The 20,259-nt window shown below is 36.6% G+C and overlaps 1 protein-coding gene across 3 annotated transcripts in view; it reads right to left on the bottom strand.

The window, feature by feature from the left end:
* LOC122793445 (probable E3 ubiquitin-protein ligase HERC4) overlaps nucleotides 1-20,259 on the bottom strand; it is a 1,684,714-nt gene that overhangs the window by 1,414,978 nt on the left and 249,477 nt on the right. For 2 of the 3 annotated variants that reach the window (XM_044061443.1, XM_044061444.1), the window contains exon 10: nucleotides 18,552-18,611. The exons of the other annotated variant lie outside the window; for it this stretch is intronic. In XM_044061443.1, coding sequence (XP_043917378.1) covers nucleotides 18,552-18,611 — 60 coding nt within the window. The remainder of the gene's footprint in view (nucleotides 1-18,551; nucleotides 18,612-20,259) is intronic. 3 annotated transcript variants of the gene reach the window in all.

The raw sequence follows: 20,259 nt of genomic DNA, 5'->3' as shown, positions 1-20,259 counted from the left end.
TATGATATATAAATCCAGTCTGATCATTATTTATTGTTGGATAGTGGTATTTGCATTCTGTTAGTTAATATTGTCATAAATATCTTATAGTCATTATTTAATAATGATATAGGTCTATATGAGGTACAGAGGTTTGGGGGTTTGTTTTCCTTTCGGATTGGTATGATTAAGGAATATCTCCAAAAAGGTGATATTAAAGCTTGTGACTGAATTTCTAATAGAGTTTTATGGAAGAGGGATAGTATCTTTGAAGGAAAAAGTTTATATATTTCCATAATTATGCCATCTATACCTGGAGCGTTTCTATTTTTACCCTCTTTTATTGTATCTGTAATTTCTTTGTAGGATATGGGTGCTTGCAGATCTAGTTTTAATTTTTCTGGTATTTTTTTTTATATTAGAACATTTTTCATCTAGATTTAATTGATCGATATGTATATTTTGTTTTTGGAAATGTTCCATATAGTAATTTCTATAGGCATCAAGAATTTCACCTATATCTGAGACATTTTTTCATTTCTTTTCATGGAAGATACTTAATGTTATTAGCTTTTGATTGTATTTTGATTCTTGTGGATAAAGTATGCAGATATTTGGGAGAAGTGGCCAAGGTACTAATTTTTAGTTTTTCTAAAGCTAAACTAGTCTTATATGTTAGAATTTTGTTGTATTTATTGTTACTTCTACTACTTCTACTTTCTTTTTCATCTCCAAATGATTTTGATTTTTTCAGGTTTTACTGACAAAAGTTTGGGTTGCAGATCTAATAATTCAGAATCCCATTCTCTGATTTTTTTATACCAAGTTAGGGTTTTACCATATATGTAAGCTTTTAATGAGTCCCATATCATTATTTTATTTATCTCTGTTGTGTAATTAATATCTAAGAAGAACTGTAATTCAGATAATGACCAGGGTTTGAACTATTTAATTTTAGTTATATATGCTGGAATTCTGGAGTTAAGGATTAATGGTTTGTACCCATTCTAAAGTTTTAGTATCAATGAATTGTGGTCTGAAAAGGGGCAGGGAGTAATTGAGAAAATATTGATTTTAGAGTGTAAGTCAAGGGCAGCAAATATTTTATCTATTCTTGTATGGGTAACAAATCTGATCTTGATGGGAAAACAACAAAGATTTATCTTCTTTAAATTTGAAAGTATCTACAAGATGAAATGATTCTACCTACTTGTTTAAAGCTTTTGATACAGCAGATGTACGCAGCTGTCTTTTATTTGTAGTTTCAAAACTATCAAATATACAGTTAAAATCTCCTCCTAATATTAAGTTGCCTTTATAATTACTGAAAATGAAATCCAAGTGTTTTTTAACAGTTCCTGTTCCAATGCCTGGGAACTAGCATAGATTGGCTAGGGTCCATATTCTGTTATGATATTTAACTATTACTAATACCATTAGGCCTTCTTTATCTTCATACTTATAAATGATTTCTGGGTTAATCACATTTGTTTTCCATAAAATTGTTACCCCTTTTGTCTTTATCTTATAAGTGGATTGTGCCAATATCATATATTCCTTAGGATTCCATTTGTAATTGTAATTTGTTTTGAAAGGAGTTTCTTGAAGGAAGACAATTTGGTGCTTTGTTCAGTTTTAAATATTTCAGTAGATTTGATCTCTTGCTAGGATTCAAATGCAGACATGAATTCCTGACACTGCTGAACCACATGAAGGAGCAAGAAAGCAGTATAAAATCCAAAACACTTTATTAAAGGTGAGCGCTTTCGCAACCTGTCCTAGATGCTTCCTCAGACCAAAATGAACACAAAAACTCAGTTCACTTTTAAATATATGTCACATGATATATAATCAATCAGATGGGGAAACAACTATATTCAAAAATATATATGCAAAGATAACATCTTACAAAATGAACCTTAAAAAGATTCCATATAATTAGAATCAATAAATATGCACATCAATAAATATACTATAACTGAATGCATATACGTACAAAACTACTATATTATATATTATATTACAGTAAATTGCAACTAACTTTCTTCCTAAGCTTCCTGCCCTTCAACACAGGTTTAAGGGATACATAGTCATTAAGCCCTGGTAGTTTATGGGCAGCTAACATCATAATCCATCTTAATTCCTTTCATTCCGTTCTACTACTTAGATCACCTATCCTCACATTTTCAACAACTGTATCAATGATGGAAAAGCAGAAATAATAATTCTCCCCACTTTGTAACATGTGTTTAGCTAATGCACTATGTTCCGGTTTCCTCTTGAAACAATAACAATGATCATAGATTCTTTCCCTTAACCGTCTGTTGGTCTTGCCAACATAAAATACACTGCAGCATACACAGTGAGCCAGGTGTACCACATTTTTTACTCTCACAATCACCTCAGACCTTAAATTTAAACAATTTTCCACTCAGTGGATGAACAAATACTATATTTGTCTCTATATATTGACAAAATGAACAGGCATTGCACTTTCTCATCCCATAGTTTATAAATGACCTATATCCTAATCCATCTGTATAGCAAAGCATCTGTTTCAATGATTTCTGATTTTTATATATAAAATTAGGTTTGTCTCCCACTACTCCACGTACCTGTCATCAGTGCCCAGGATATGCCAATTCCGATATATTATATTCTTAATCAAATAATAAAGTTAAATCCATCTTAGGTTATTTAGACTATGTATTTTTTGTTTTATTGTGACTATCAAGCATTTTCCTCTGATAACTATAAAGTATATGTTTGAGCTTTTAAAGGAAATTATCAGTTTTATACTTTGAGTGTTTACTAATAAAATAATGTTTTGGTCAGGCATACTAAAAATGTTTTTGTGAGATAACAAATTTAAATTAATAAACATTAACAAAACTAAGATCTGCACTAGCCATGGATGAAAATCATTCCTAATATGATGGACAAACCTAGGTTCATCAGATTATCACTCATACCTTGACAATCCAGAACATCTGAGCTCCATAAATTGAATTATCATATGGAGAATATTTGTAAGAGGAATAAACAATATTTATTGATGAAGTCTTTCAAAATGTATTACTTAATATAAATAGATGGTAATAATATTTATACCTAATGGTTTATAATACAGTATATGTTACTGGATATATCAGAAGTTATATTTCATTGTTTGCCAGCATTTAAGTAATCACTGTGTTTGTTGCTAACTTGCTTAAAGCATCGAGTTTATTTTATGTGGACATTGATGAAAGTTAGTCCATTTTAATTATCAGTGCATCCCTCTTTCCCCCTTTTCCTACACATAAGGATTTTTATTTCTGTCATTTCTTATTATAAAATGAGTGAAATTATAGGCTAAAAACAACAAATTCACTTATTGTGACTGATAAGTACAAGTTCCCTTTCCATATTCATAAACTGCCATTTTATGGCATATACTGAAGGTTTTTAGATTTAAATTGCAACATTCTATTTTGTATAATCAGCAAAGGTTAAACCGAGTGATTATCATCAATTTAATACTATTTGTTCAGAATGTGATTGTTACATTCTGTGACATTCATAGTTCAGGCTTCTATTGTTTCCCTTGAATAACTTTGTCAGTTTGATGTAATGTATAAAACATTAGTTTTCTTGGTAACCGTTTAAGTATTATATATGGTCAAGATGGGTTACAAAAACTACAATTCAAGTTAAAGCAACTACATGACTTTTTATGCATATTTACTTATATAAGAAAATCATCATGCTTCCCCTTGATGTTCAATATAGTGTATGTCATTTATGACAAGTTAATACAGTAGTGTTATTATACACAAGCCCATGTTATTAAATCCTGTCTTTAGTATCTAAATTCAGCAGACTGCTTCATCTTATATGACGATTATATATTTTAGGTCTAGATTTACTAAAATCATACATTACATAACTATGGTGTTTTTTTTTTTTTTTGACTGTTCATTAGTTATTTGAGATACCACAAGCTGTAATGCTTATTCTTATTATTAGCTCCTTCCAAGCATGTTTATACAGTCCATAGACTTTAAATTTTGAGACCCTTCTAGTTTCTTATTTGTTATAAGTATATTTCCATCCTTACATATACACATATCAGTACTTCATGCATGGACAACAATGCCCATCCAGTTTTGCCAGAACACCATTCACTAGTTCATGTGTTGAGTTTCCAGGCTGTTCTTAAAATATCCAAACCAATATTTGTCCTGTTCCATTTTACCAGCCTGTTCCATGCAGTGGCCACTCTGTCAGTGAACCACTCAACACACCTTCCAGTCTCACAGATATTTCCACAAAGGAAATCTGATGACTCTCTAGCACTTCCTGGCAACCCCAAACACCCCTAGAATCAACTATCCCCATATGCCCAACACGTCAACTGGCTTAAGGACAGAACCCACAGGGTTAGAGTTGCTGGCGCTATGTCAGACTCCAAGCCGGTCACAAGTGGTGTCCCACAGGGCTCGGTCCTTGGCCCCCTATTGTTCGGCATCTACTTCTCAGAAGTACAGGCCAACATGGGAGGACTTTGGCTGACAAAGTTTGCAGACGACTGCAAACTGGGTGCCATAGTGGAAAGTGCATCGGACACGGATATCCTTCAGAAGGGACTCACGGAAACAGATAGCTGGTGCCAGAGCCATGGCCTGAAGTTAAACGCCAAAAAATGTATAGTCATACCCTTCGGGAAAAACAAGGTAACCCAAAGCTACCATATAGGTGGCAATCCACTAAGCACAGAAGAGGTTATCAGGGACCTGGGGACCCAGGTTGACAGTGGCCTTTCTTTTGACACTCACGTTGCTAAAGTGGTTAGAAAGACCTTCTACATTGCCCACCTGATCATGAAGGATTCACATCCAGATCTAGTGAGGTCATTGTTCCCCTGTACTCTTCATTTATCAGACCAATGATCGAGTACAATGCCCCATTCGGGATGTATCTCACCCGACATCTGCAGCAATTGGAGAGACCCCAAAAGTTCCTCACCAAAAGGATAAAGGGACTCCAAAATCTGTCATATGCTGCCAGATTGAAGAAACTCCAGCTCTATTCAGTCGCATACCGTCTGCTCAGAGGTGACTGACATACAAGGCCATGTCCAACCCGGAATTAATGGACATGCTCCACCTCAAAAAATCCAAATCCACCAAAACCACTAGAGCAAGTGACTTAAACCTTAGCACGGATATAAATAGGGCGTGCTGGAGGGATAGATTTATCACTCAGAGACTCCCTATGCTGTGGAATAAAATCCCAGTCCATGTGAGGCAGAGCACCTCGCTGGCTCTGTTCAAGAGAAATCTTGACCTGTGGATGGGAGATCGTAGGTTTACCCCGGGAATAATCTCTGTGTCACTGCTGGACAGAGGCACAACAAACTAATGGGCACAGTATTTTTTCATATAAGGGGTGGCGTAAGCCACAAAACTTTGGGCTAGGCTTATAAATGCCTTAGGGCAGATAGCCTAGTATAAACCTATGAACCTATGAACCTCTGAACGTCTGAGCAAGCTTAGCTCCCAGACTACTGCAAAGGGTTCTGCACAAGACCAAGTGCTCTTAGTCTTTCACAATATGTCAGACTTCTACTCTTATGTAAGTCCTTAATGTGCTTGGGCCAAAATATATTTTAAATATAAAATTGTGCTTATTTTTTTTTTTTTTAATCAAGAATCAACTTAATGAGCTAAACAAAGTGCTGGGAGTCCATCAATATGTGCACATGTGGTTTAAAGCAGCATATATATATATATATATATATATATATATATATATATATATATATATATATATATATATATATACACATATATATATATATATATATATATATATTTTTTTTTTTTAAACCAAAAACTTCATTGCTGAGAATTCTCATTAAGCATTATCATCACCCTGTCTCAGTTACCATAGTAACCTGGGAGTGTCTGTTTCTGTTAGTGTGACTGTGTACTGCATACCAGAGGCTTGCGATGCACCTGAAATAAAGCTTCACTTCACTGTAGCTTCAAGCCTAAATTCCCTCCCTTTCAGCAAGGAAGCAGCCAGGAAAAGAACAGAGAGCAAACAAATAAAAAAAAAAAAAAAACCTCCCAACAAGCTGCCACAACAAGAGATAATACAGTCTTCCAGCCTTCCCACCTCTCATTCAGCAGATGTACAAACAAACTATTCTCTGCCAAAATATCCCACATCAGTTTTATCTACCCCCTTCCCCTGGATCCAGGCTAAAACACCAAATGTCTCTTCCTAATACACAAGCATCAGTAAACTTCGACCACAAGCCGCAACCCACAGCTTCCCGGAGATGAAAACGGCAACAGACAACAGCTGCCAGACAGAGCTGCATCCACACACACAATGTCAGGCTTAATCAAACAGCACTCAAAGCTATGATACCTGCCATAATTGATATGAACTATGTTTAGACAGAATAATAATGACATTTGTACTAGCTGCCAGACACGGCTGTATCCACACACAATATCAGGATTGAACAAGCAGCACTCAAAGCTATGATACCTGCCATAACTGATATTAACTATGTTTAGACACAATAATAATGACATTTGTACTAGCTGCCAGACACAACTGCATCCACGAACACCATATCAGGATTGATCAAACAGCACTCGTAGCTGTGATACCTGCCATAATTAAAATTAACTATATTTATACAGAATAATGATGACATATGTACTAAGAGCTTGCTACTATTATTTAATCAGGATATACATGACATTTCTAAATCATACTTTAACTAAAGAAGGCATTAGTCTCCATGACAGCATTTTTTTTTCAAAACACTCACTGTTACTGCTATTATATATGATGTTAATTTGTTACATTTGAGTCTGAACTCTGATGAATGGTACCTTATTGAATTAGTTAATTAATTACTTAAATTATTATATTCAAAATCAATGAAAAATGAACAAGGTAAGTATTCATTGAGTTCAAGTAGGGGAATAGAAACTTCTATATTTGTATTATATGTTTCTTTGTTAGGCTTATATATATAATGTAAATAGTAACCCATCTTGACCTACCTTTGTTTGTGAAGAATTATTGGACTCTTTGAACATTCTGAATAAATCATTACTGTTTCTCAGTTGTTTAAGAAACCCTCCTTTTTTTTTAAATAAAAACAGATTACAAGTGATGTACCGTATCAGTTGATATGTAGTTGTAAGAGTTATTTTTTTGGGACAGCTATCTTGGAATCAAGTCTTTTGTTTCTTCTTCCTAGCATCAGTCCAAGGATTTGTTTCTTTTATTCTTTTAAGAGTAGGGGCCATCCATTCCATTTCTTCTGGGATAGATACTATATTGTTGTTTTTGATGAATATAGTAGCGTCTTTGCAGTGATAGTGGTGCGGTAGTGTTGTCGCCTCACAGTAGGACGCTGTCCGGTTCGATTCTCAGCTAGAGCGTCTTCTGCGTGGAGACATGCGTGAATGGCCGTACCTTTGTTGAAGCTTGTGCATCAGGCCTGGCAAGCCGGTACGTAAAAATCAACTGCCAATCATTAGCGGACCGGAGTTCCACTGTAGTGACCCCTAACCGGGAAAAGCCGAAAGACACAAAAAAATACTACTCTCAAAATTCACTGCTCTCAACTGGCCATCTAGGCTCCTCCCCCTGAAAGACACATCTTCTGATGTCAAAATAACCTACATTGTCAAATCCATTCCAGTTTCATAGGTAAGTACTGGGCTGGCTGCTCTTGTGGGCCATTTTAAGCCTAGCCACTTTCCCTTTTGTGCTCGAAATCCCATTTGGTTATAGATTGTTGTTACCCATCCTATGTTTAAAAATTATATATTACCCCTAATGAGAATAACTTTGATTATACCATATATGATATGAGGGGACTCATTAATGGGATAAAGCATTTAGGAGCTAGGGGCAGTCCTGGGTTAAATGTTCTGTTTCCCATCCATAGATCTAAGCTGTACTTGAAAATGGACATGGATGAACTTTGTTTTATGTGGATGGGGAGTCTATTTCATAGCAGCAGTATCCTCTGTGAAATATACCTGTCCCTCCAAACTGTCCTGTTGATGTTACAGAAGAGGTTTAGATCCCTACACCAAGTATTTCTGATGCCATTTGACATGCTAATTTGCAGGAACTTTATCAGTAATGGGTCAGAGAAAACCTTGTATGCCAGACACAGGTCAACTCTTAGCAGTATGTAGGATACTGAGTATTGTGACAAGGCTTTGAGTGGGTCCATGTAGGACATATTGTTTAGGCCTTGCAACATTTTAGTAAGGTATTTCTGTGGGCATTCTAGTTGCACGCTTCTGAACAGAATGATTGGCCTAATGAGGACTGAGAAAATGGGGACAATGACATCCCTAGATCTATACACAATCCCTTTGTTTATAAGCTGTGTAATATAGAAGGACTTGCTTACAACAATAGACACATGTTGTTCAAAAGTTATGTTGCTGCCCACATAAGCTCCCAAATCCCAAACAACTGGTCATCTCTTAGGGGCATATTGTCAATGTGGTACTCCCTGTGACTTCCCAAAGGATACAATAATGCATTAACTATGTTTAGACACAATAATAATGACATTTGTACTAGCTGCCAGACACAACTGCATCCACGAACACCATATCAGGATTGATCAAACAGCACTCGTAGCTGTGATACCTGCCATAATTAAAATTAACTATATTTATACAGAATAATGATGACATATGTACTAAGAGCTTGCTACTATTATTTAATCAGGATATACATGGCATTTCTAAATCATACTTTAACTAAAGAAGGCATTAGTCTCCATGACAGCATTTTTTTTCAAAACACTCACTGTTACTGCTATTATATATGATGTTAATTTGTTACATTTGAGTCTGAACTGATGAATGGTACCTTGTTGAATTAGTTAATTCATTACTTAAATTATTATAAGTAAAATCAATGAAAAATGAACAAGGTAAGTATTCATTGAGTTCAAGTAGGGGAATAGAAACTTCTATATTTGTATTATATGTTTCTTCGTTAGGCTTATATATAATGTAAATAGTAACCCATCTTGACCTACCTTTGTTTGTGAAGAGTTATTGGACTCTTTGAACATTCTGGATAAATCATTACTGCTTCTCAGTTGTTTAAGAAACCCTCCTTTTTTTTAAATAAAAACAGATTACAAGTGATGTACCGTATCAGTTGATATGTAGTTGTAAGAGTTATTTTTTTGGGACAGCTATCTTGGAATCAAGTTTTTTGTTTCTTCTTCCTAGCATCAGTCCAAGGATTTGTTTCTTTTATTCTTTTAAGAGTATGGGCCATCCATTCCATTTCTTCTGGGATAGATACTATATTGTTGTTTTTGATGAATATAGTAGCGTCTTTGCAGTGATGGTGGTGCGGTAGTGTTGTCGCCTCACAGTAAGACGCTGTCCGGTTCGATTCTCAGCTAGAGCATCTTCTGCGTGGAGACATGCGTGAATGGCCGTACCTTCGTTGAAGGTTGTGCGTCAGGCCTGGCAAGCCGGTATGTAAAAATCAACTGCCAATCATTAGCGGACCGGAGTTCCACTGTGGTGACCCCTAACCGGGAAAAGCCGAAAGACACAAACAAATACTACTCTCAAAATTCACTGCTCTCAACTGGCCATCTAGGCTCCTCCCCCTGAAAGACACATCTTCTGATGTCAAAATAACCTACATTGTCAAATCCATTCCAGTTTCATAGGTAAGTACTGGGCTGGCTGCTCTTGTGGGCCATTTTAAGCCTAGCCACTTTCTCTTTTGTGCTCGAAATCCCATTTGGTTATAGATTGTTGTTACCCATCCTATGTTTGAAAATTATATATTACCCCTAATGAGAATAACTTTGATTATACCATATATGATATGAGGGGACTCATTAATGGGATAAAGCATTTAGGAGCTGTATCTGTCCATTAGTGATACAGGGGACAGTCCTGGGTTAAATGTTCTGTTTCCCATCCATAGATCTAAGTTGTACTTGAAAATGGACATGGATGAACTTTGTTTTATGTGGATAGGGAGTCTATTTCATAGCAGCAGTATCCTCTGTGAAATATACCTGTCCCTCCAAACTGTCCTGTTGATGTTACAGAAGAGGTTTAGATCCCTACACCAAGTATTTCTGATGCCATTTGACATGCTAATTTGCAGGAACTCTATCAGTAATGGGTCAGAGAAAGCCTTGTATGCCAGACACAGGTCAACTCTTAGCAGTATGTAGGATACTGAGTATTGTGACAAGGCTTTGAGTGGGTCCATGTAGGACATATTGTTTAGGCCTTGCAACATTTTAGTAAGGTATTTCTGTGGGCATTCTAGTTGCATGCTTCTGAACAGAATGATTGGCCTAATGAGGACTGAGAAAATGGGGACAATGACATCCCTAGATCTATACACAATCCCTTTGTTTATAAGCTGTGTAATATAGAAGAACTTGCTTACAACAATAGACACATGTTGTTCAAAAGTTATGTCGCTGCCCACATAAGCTCCCAAATCCCAAACAACTGGTCATCTCTTAGGGGCATATTGTCAATGTGGTACTCCCTGTGACTTCCCAAAGGATACAATAATGCATTTTTTGGCATATAGAGGAACTCTGAGTTCTCTCCAAACAAAGTGTTTAGGCAAAATTCTGCAAAAGGGGAGCATTGTACTCTTATGAGTGATCAAACAAGTGTGGTGCAGATGAATGACCTACTTCTAGCACCTATAATCCTATTTGAGTATTGTCTGGGCCACAATGAATGCCTTTGCTGTTACCAAGGTGACTTGCTGGTCAACGGTGACATCCCTGTATACAAATGTACCTAGCTCCTTAATATTATTTATTTTAAGTGGGTTCCCTCAATACAATAGGTAGTTAGATCACCTGCTTTCATTTATTAGGAATTAAGGTTAAGCCATTACTTTTGTAACAAGTATATACTGTGTTCATCCCTTTCTGTGGAAATGCTGTGTCTGAGAAGAGATACAAAACTGACACCGATTTTGTAATTATCAGCAAACATAGTGAGCTAGGAGTCATTGTTACCAACATGAGGATATAAAAAAAAAATCTGAGGAGAAGTGGGCCAAGAACTGAGCCCTGTGGTATCCCACTAGTAATTCCTGCTTTTACAACTTGACATCAAGTTGGAGGACCAAATAGCCCAGCAGTTCATTCATACACACTGATCCTCAGCTCACTCAGTTTCCTTTTAATTAATATTCTTGACGTTTTTCAAGACACACTAAGGTAGACTGAACACACAATTGCAAATAAAGGGCAGTTGTAACCTCTTCAAAAATGGCAACTAAGTTTATTGTGTCACCTTCCCTTAACAGGTCACATCTAAAAGCAGGATATCAGCTCTCTCTCTCTGTAAACAAGTTCCATAACAATGCCATTCAGAATGTCACATAACATACTAGTAATATTAATGAATCTGTAGTTTCTGGGTTAGGCTGAAGATCCATCATTCTGAAGAGTAACTACTGGAACATGCTGCCAAAATCTGGGAACAAAGTCTGTGGACAGCTGTGAGTAGGGCAATGGAAGCATTTGCATTCCCTGACACAATAATAAGGTTAATTAGGAGGACAGATGAGGGATCAGAGGTGAAAATTAAAGAGTGTGGGGGGATCCTCTCTGATAGGTTCTGTCTGAGCAGAGGAGCAAGGCATGGGAGTCCTCTTTTCCCCTTGTTATTTGCATTATATATTTAGAACCACTGGCCAAGAAAATAAGGGATTCAGAAATTCAAGGATATATAATTGGTATGGTAGTCAAGAGAAGATGACTTTATTTGCAGATACATTGCACCTGACAGAAACAGAAAAGGACATCTCATTGTTGCATAACATTTTGAGACAGTTTCAAGTCTTTTTTGGAATATATAATGAATGAAGATAAAACAAAGGCTATAGTTATAAACTATGTACCCACACATGAATTTGTTCAGCAATACCATTACTTATGTGAACATGATAAAATTAAGTATTTGGGCGTATGGGTTAAAAAGGATTCTGTTATGGCAGCTAAAGATATATGGGAAGAGACTAGACCAAAGAGAATACAAAAACTGAGGAAATGGAAGCTCTTGTTTAAGGATATGAATAACGAGATTCAAGCAGGGAAATGTTTTCAGTCCTTTTAGTTTTATGCACAGGTCAGGCATATTTTTATCAACCAGAGGAGAAGTTATGGACATCGATTAATTAAGGGCTGAAAGATTTTATCTGCGAGAGGAAAAGGGCAAGAGTCAAGTGAGATAAGTTGATTCTTCCAATAGACCAGGGAAGTTTATGAATACCTGATTTGAAGGGATATTTTAGAGCTACACAGTTAAGGCTTTTATACATAGCAGAAGCAGAAAGTTATAACTCAAAGAAGAAAGGGATGATGGTGATGATGAAACAGGAGGGGGTGGAGCTCAAGAAATAAGGAGAGAGTGTGATTCTGGATGCATATCCTTAAGGAGAATTAACAATAGTCATACAGAATATTACATTCATAAAGTAGCAGAAAGTATTCTAAGAACTCAGCCAACATGAGAGTGGAGAAAAGAGGTTTTGCCATTAAGGATGACTGCAATTAGTGGTACAGAGAATAGGCGGGGGGGGGGGGGTTAGGAACTTACTGGAAAAAAATGTCAAAGGAACCAAGGCACTGGGAGCAAATAATTAGAGAGGGAAAGGTAATAGGATGGGATAGAGGCCAATAATACATCTGGACTACAGGCTAGAGACTGCTTCCCTATCAAGGATTAATATCAGAGTACAGGCAAAGAGAAACGGATAGGGGATCCTAAGTGAAAAACCAGCACTGATAGAGTTTTTAGTACAATCTAGAACAGAAGCTATTGTTAAAAAAGGATAATTAGTAGGGCATATAAAATATTGCACAATAACTATAGGAATAAATCAGAAGAGGTTAGAAAAGATTGGGAAGAGAGATTGGATAAGCAATTCACAAACTATGGGAATATATACAGTATATGGCTCTTAAATATGCAAGAAAGTCTAGAAGATTTAGGATTTTTGCTTGGAAGTTTTTGCATAGGTATTTTTATAGGGTGTATATTACAACATCGAACGCTCTAAATCTGAAATGCCATAACATCGAACAGGATTCATTGAACCTCAAAACATCGAATTGGGGGCCACACCCCCTGCCACTTAAATGTACCACTTTAGAGATCGCAGTTAAGTGCAGTACAGTGCGGAAACAAAAGATTTCTGTTTCCTACACTGTAGCGCAATCTCAGAGTTGGCATATTTAAGTAGCGGGGGGTGTGGGGGTGCAGGGGGGCTTGCCCCCTGCCTATACCCTTAATCTTACCTGTCACCATTGGTAACTGCCATTGACATGGATTCAATGTTTTCATGCTTCGATGAATCCTGTTCAATGTTATGTTATTTAATATTTGTAGCATTCGATGTTCCGATATAAACTCTTTTTATACCCCAAGGAGACTCCAAAGAATTTTTCCTCAGGTAGTTTGCAAACTTTGGAGGAGTGATGGGAAGAGAGAGAGGTAATTGGGAATATATCTTCTTGGGGGTGTGATAAGTTGGCATGGTTTAAAAATTCCACACAGAACACCCTGTCAAAAATACTGGGTGAGCAAATTGGTGTAAATATGGAAATTATTTTTTTGAGCTGGGCTACAGGATCTGAATTGTCTAGACATATTAATAAGGCCTTACTAAGATTAATTCTGGTGGCTGCCAAAAAAAGCAATTACTAGAAAATGATAATCAAAGTCTAAACCTACCAGATTTGAAGTAGTGAATAAAGTAAAAGAAATTAAGAACTGTAAGTGGGATCTTTACAAAAGGATGGGAGAAAATTACATAGAAAAAGTAGGACTTGTGGGAACAATACATGCAAAATAATGTTTTAGAGGAGGAATGACGCTTAAGTGAAGGCAGGAATTGAGTGAGTTACATAATATTGGATTAATAATGACTGCACAGAAGATTATATGTGACAAATAATGTTTGTAACTGAGAATATGTCAATATGGCTTGTTTTCATTTACATAAATGCATGACTGCCAATATCATAAGTGATAATTCAATAAAGATGATTAAAAATATTCTAAGGGCAGCTCTTATTTAGTAAGTGGATTGATTGCTACAGAAGTTGACTTCATATTTAAACGTGCATGTGTGTGTGTGTGTGTGTGTGTGTGTGTGTGTGTGTGTGTGTGTGTGTGTGTGTGTGTGTGTGTATTGCTCGATCTAACATCTTTACTACAGGTTGGGATTACAGTGCATTTCTCCAACATAGTACATTCTCAGATTTGGTATATATAATTTCCAGGGAGCTTGTTCCCCACCACAGAAACATTCATTTTAACTGTTTTCTTCTGCCAATGTTTTTCCAAGGATCAGTTATTTTAGAGCTTATAACTCTTGAGTATGTGTACCCCAAGCACATGTAATGCTGCATTTATTAAAGTGAGAAGGGAGACAGATTATATCTTACAGCTCCAAGGAAACTTCCTGCGTTGTTATCAGCACACAAAGAAATGGTGCTTTTGATTATGCCACAGGCTGCTTCAGTTTGATAAGAGGATATCATAGGCTATCTTGTAAGCATTAGGTAAATAAGTAAAGGAGTGATCCTACTTTTCAAGGTCCTGAAGCTGGAGCCAAATTTGTGATACGGTCTTGGTGACTCAGACTGTGCCACTGATTTCTAGAGCAAGACAATCTAAGTGTTATCTCTAAAGTTTCTTATGTAGTTACAGAACACTTTGTCAGTTCCTTCCCTTTTACTTACAAGTTTAAAGTTCATAGATAGCCTTGGCTGATCTGATTGCCCTTGTTAATACTTCTGTGGGTCAGGCTGAGATTGTTTTTTTTATTTCTGAAGATGCATACCTTTTGTAGGTGACATACTGTCTTTTTTTTCTGTTCAATACTTTACACAGTTTTATGCCTAAAAGTGACATTGTTTATGATTATATCACATTTCCTTGACAGTTTCCTTGACAGCAGAAGGAAACAGTGCAATCATCATCTGTCAATTAAGTGCTGTGTACTTTTAAAGTCTTTGTTACCCTATTAATCCCTTCTGTCACCTCCCTTTCAGTCTTCACAATGTTTCTGCTCTCTCCCACTTTGTTGTTCTTCTGCTAACCTTCTTGCACTGTGTTTCTTCCACCTCTACACTTCATTATTCCTTCATCTTGTAGACACTGCCTTTTGACCTAACTGCTAGTTTCACATTCATGTATAGCCATATATTTGTATTTTTACTTCTTACCCTTGACTGTAACCTTAAATGGTCCATCCCTGATCAGTTTCCCATAGCTTGTTTACCCCCTCAGTTTGCTGTCAGTCTCCTAACATTAGTCATTACCAGAGCAAGCAACCCAAAATCTACTCTTACAAAATTTCACAATATTATCTCTACCTTTGCATTGTTATTCTCCATCCTACAAAGGTACACAACAAAAAAGGTACAAAAAACACAAAGTTGCACAATTGCTGTTGGCAAATGGTACCTTAATCTAGACATTTATGAACCACCTCTTTCACTGATTAGGGTAAAATCCAGAATTCTGCCTTTTCTTGTACAGTCTTGCACCAGTTGACTGAAATTCTAGAATTCCAGTACCTCAATCAACTTCCACACTCTGTTTCTCCCTTTATCTTTCTACTCGGGACCTTGGAATCTCACAATCTTTTCCTGAATAGTCATACTGCACATGAGCACTTCCCTTTTTTATCTACACTGCTTCTTTATTCTTTCTCTCTAGTTTCTCAATATCTTCCCTTGGTGAATCACGGGGGGGGGGGGTATACTATGTCAATCCAATAGCTCAGCCTTCTTCCTCTACCTTAACTGCAAGGGTACTTCACTTATGTTCTGACCATGCTCACTCCCTTGCCTCTTCCATTCCCTCACTGACTGCACATTTGATGCCTTCCTTTATGCACGTTGCTAATACTTCTATCTCTCTCAACTCTGTCACTCTTGAATGATGTATACTATTGTGTGGCACATTATACTTTGGAGATCCCACCTCATTTGCCACCCAACACTCAGTTTATTTGTTGTAGGAATTTAATGAATGTTACTAATGGGGTCTTCATGCTGTTGCTCAACCATCTGCCTGAGAAGAACAGTGCTGATGATCTAGATAAATACTCATGGCTTATAACTGAACCATTACTGGGGCCTGGGTATTGTTGCTGCAGGAACGTGCATGCACAGTGCCATTATCACTAGGGAGTACTAGTTTTATCAAATGCTATGTAAACTGTGGCAGCAAAAGGTACTGGTTGGAGTGCATCTGGAGAAGGTGGGGCCTGTTGAAAACAAGCTTAAACTGGAAGCTGCATTACAAAAGTATAATCCAGTAACTGTCCACACAAAAAGATGTATTCATCAACCTCAGATTGTGCAGATATGCAGAAGGTACCAGACGTCCTTGGAAGGTGAGCTAGAGTGAGTTACCAAGAAGGAACTGGTACAGGCTATGCTCTTAGATCTTACTTTATAGAATCTGAATTAGGTAGCCAAAGAAGTTCCTGAGCTTCAAGTACAGGAGGTAGTCCATATACTGAGATACAGCATTGTTGTACAGGGAACAGACCCATGAAGGAGGGATAGATGGAGAAGTAATAAAGCATGTGGTAATACTTAGGGCTCCCTGACCACAATATTTCTTTTCCAGGCTATATGGCATAAAATGTCATGATTTCTGAGGTGTCTTAGTATTACAACATAGATACTTTATAGAATTAGCCATGAAATTGAACTTTCTCTGCAAAGCACAATAAGAACCTGACCCAAATAATACCTAAAAACACTGAAACCAATCTTCTCCATCAATTTTTCTTTATAATTTGCTATGAGTAATGGATGGAAATTACCATCTCTAGTAGTCAGAGTTAAACATGTACACTATAGATGGAATTCCTGTAGATACACATGCAGATCATTTGTAAATATATATATATATATATATATATATATATATATATATATATATATATATATATATATATATACACATATGTGTGTGTATACAGACAGAGAGATTCTCAAACACACACACACATTACATATATATATATATATATATATATATATATATATATATATATATATACATACACACACACACACACACATATATATATATATATATATATATATATATATATATATATACACACAAGATTCTAGTAGTGATGGTGAGGTGCAATAGTTTTTCAGCCTTAGGGGTTAAGATGTGTCCACCCTTAAGGAAAAACACTAAACCACAGGGAAAACCGATACTTCATGATCACTGAAGTTGCTAGCTAAGCCTTCTTAAAATCAGGTAAAAAGAATCATGAACTTTAACCAATCTAAGCTGAGATTTCAAAGTAATCAAGCAGTTATGTTTTGTTTACAAATGGACATTTCTGCATTGAAAAATGAAAAATATTCAGTAGAGGAGCCCTCTCAAGCTTCATCAGATCTAACTCCAATGTACATGGCATGCATTACTTCTATATGCTTTAACTCATAGTTAATTGTCAATTCACTCAAGCTGGGGTCATAAATGTATGCCACAGGCTGTCTGGCCAAGTTGAAGTAGGATAGCTCACATCTTTCATCCCTGATCTGCACATTTATTCCTACTGGTAGCTAACAGGTTATACCTTATGCACTGTATTCCCATCCTGTATAGCTAATTCCTAATTGATACAGACACTTTATATACCAATTGTCAATGGCTACACACATCCGTTACTGAATCAATTTACCTGTGATGCTATAAGTTGATATCATTTACCATATTCAAAATGGACAACAAGTACTAACAATTACATGATAACTAGTCAAGTTATAACCTTTGAATATTCAGCTGTTGTAATCATAATCGCAGCTAGTGAGGACCATGCTGGGAACTGTCTAGGTGTCCCAGTCACTGGATGCAGCTACCTTGTATCCTTTATGTCAGGTAATGTACCACCTTTCCATGAAAGAATGAATATAACTATCTAGTGATCTAGTGATATATCAACTATCTAGTGATATATCAGTAAGAAATAGTATGCCAAGAACCTTACAAGGGCTCTGCATGTGCTAGGTCTAAAATAACAGCATTCTCTGACAGTGGCCTGAACAGGTTTAAATATGACTGACTCATATTCCAGTACGCTACCTATAATAACAAAAGATGTAATCTGCCTATACCTGAGGTAAGTACAGATTCATCTGTAGATCGTTATTATAAGTACTAAGAAGAATGAGGTATCAGATGTAGATAGAGCCACTGCCAATATTCATACATACTGAAACTGTGCAGATGTTGCAGGTTGTAAAAGTAACATAAGCTAAGTCTGTGAGAGAAGGGTAAACACATATGTATGAATCCTTGTTGAAAAAAAACTTAATGTCAATGTGTCAAATTAGAGCTAAATTATAGGAATATATAATATATCACGATATATATGTTAGTTCATGAAAGGGTTAACAGGCCTGGTATAGTGTGAACCTGATATGAAAGTCTAGACACAATGTTTTCAGAACAAATATTTACCTTGTTTCCAGGAAGCTTCCGTTTACACATGACGCAGAAGAAAAGATTATGCCGATCTCTCTGTATATTTTAAAATACAAAAAAAATTAATAAATAATAACACAATGTTGTTTTGAAAACTGAATTTCAGCAAGCAACATCTATATTCAGCCAGTAAGATAACAATATTTAAGAATACTCATGTTTAAAAGTATTATTTTTTATTAATACCTATTGAGAGAGTTTTCTGGAAATGTCCTTAAAATGTGTAATAATCAATGGGATTTTAGATTTTTATTGGCTCATGGGCTAAAATCTTATAAAGGGTTATTAAAAACTAAAATTTTACCCAAGCAAATGAAATTTATTAGTGCTTTCATGCAACTTGCACAAAGTCATGAAATTACTCAAAATGAAACCACAAAAACAGATTAAAACTGAAGTATTTGATAAGTTTACTGCAAATAACTAAACACTAAGACCCCAATTCCAAAAGACTTCCTCTCAGTGTAAGTGGCCACTTACACTGAGAGCAGGCTGAGATCAGATGTTTTGGAATCTGGCCCCTGGAGTAAGCGTGTTTATAGATAGGCCTTACACCATAGTAATTCATGACAGCAGGTCTTTTGGAATCAAAGCAAGTTTACACTGAAACCTCTTTTGGAATTTGGCCCTAAAATGTTGTGTATTTGAAATTCAGTACATATCTAGCAGAGGGAGACTGCTCATCCCAGGAGTGCAACACACCTCCAAAAAGTGATCTTGCCCCCTTTGGCAGTTGGTTAACTGATGTGTGATAATCAGGGTGATGTAAATGAAGCCAGAGACATCAATTCCAAGTGGAAAGCGAAGTTGTCTTACGAATGTAACAAAAATGTAGATGTTCGAGTAGAGTCACTGTTGCAGTTTTCACTTTTGGGATATTATTCAAGCAGCCCAAATGGCTGCTCCAACTTCCAGGTTTACCTTCCCACAGAGCTTCATCTGTAGGCATCCCACTAGGATGCATGCAAATAGGTGATATAAAAGGTTAGTTTTGCTGGCAACATATTCTAATCTATCTTGTCTTAGCCACAGATAGGTAGAAAACCTTAGCACTGAAGCCCCAGTGGACCAGATAGGACAGACCCCAGGTCCATCCCAGTGGTCCCTAATCACACTCTCCAGGAAGTAACAGCAGAACAAAGATAGAGAAGGAATCTGGTATGAAGGTGAGAGGGAAGGTGAAGAAAGGGACCAGGCAGCCATCCCAATGCACAATACAAGGAGTACCTGGTCAGAATCGGGAAGGAGGTAGGTATCTGTACAGTGAATCTAATTGAACTTTAGATTTATGGTAAGTTCTTAACACAATGTACTATGTTCACTGTAGCATTCACCTTTACAGTCCCAAATTTTGGGAAGATTTCCAAAGTAAAGAGAGTATGAGAGGAGGATACCAGTAATCAGGAGATGAACCCCTGCAGGCTAGGAGAGGCAAATCATGCCCTGGAAGAGGCCTGTAAATTGTAGTGTTTAGAGAAAGTATGCACAGAAATCTAGGTTGCTGCTTCAAAAAAGGCCTATGTGTTAACAGCCATGAGGAAATCTGTGGTAGGTGCAGTGGCTCTAGTGGAGAGATCCTGATATGTTCTGGAATATATTTATCATAGGATGAATAACAGAAAGAAATGCAGTGAGCATGCAGTCTGGAAAAGGTCTGCTTGTTTACTGTTTTCTATTTCCCTTT

Source organism: Protopterus annectens, chromosome 2.part0 (assembly GCF_019279795.1).
Source record: "Protopterus annectens isolate FY-2018-M chromosome 2.part0, PAN1.0, whole genome shotgun sequence".
NCBI classification, from domain to species: Eukaryota; Metazoa; Chordata; order Ceratodontiformes; family Protopteridae; genus Protopterus; species Protopterus annectens.
Note: the sequence above shows the minus strand (reverse complement) of the source record. Positions and strands in the feature narration are given on the sequence as shown.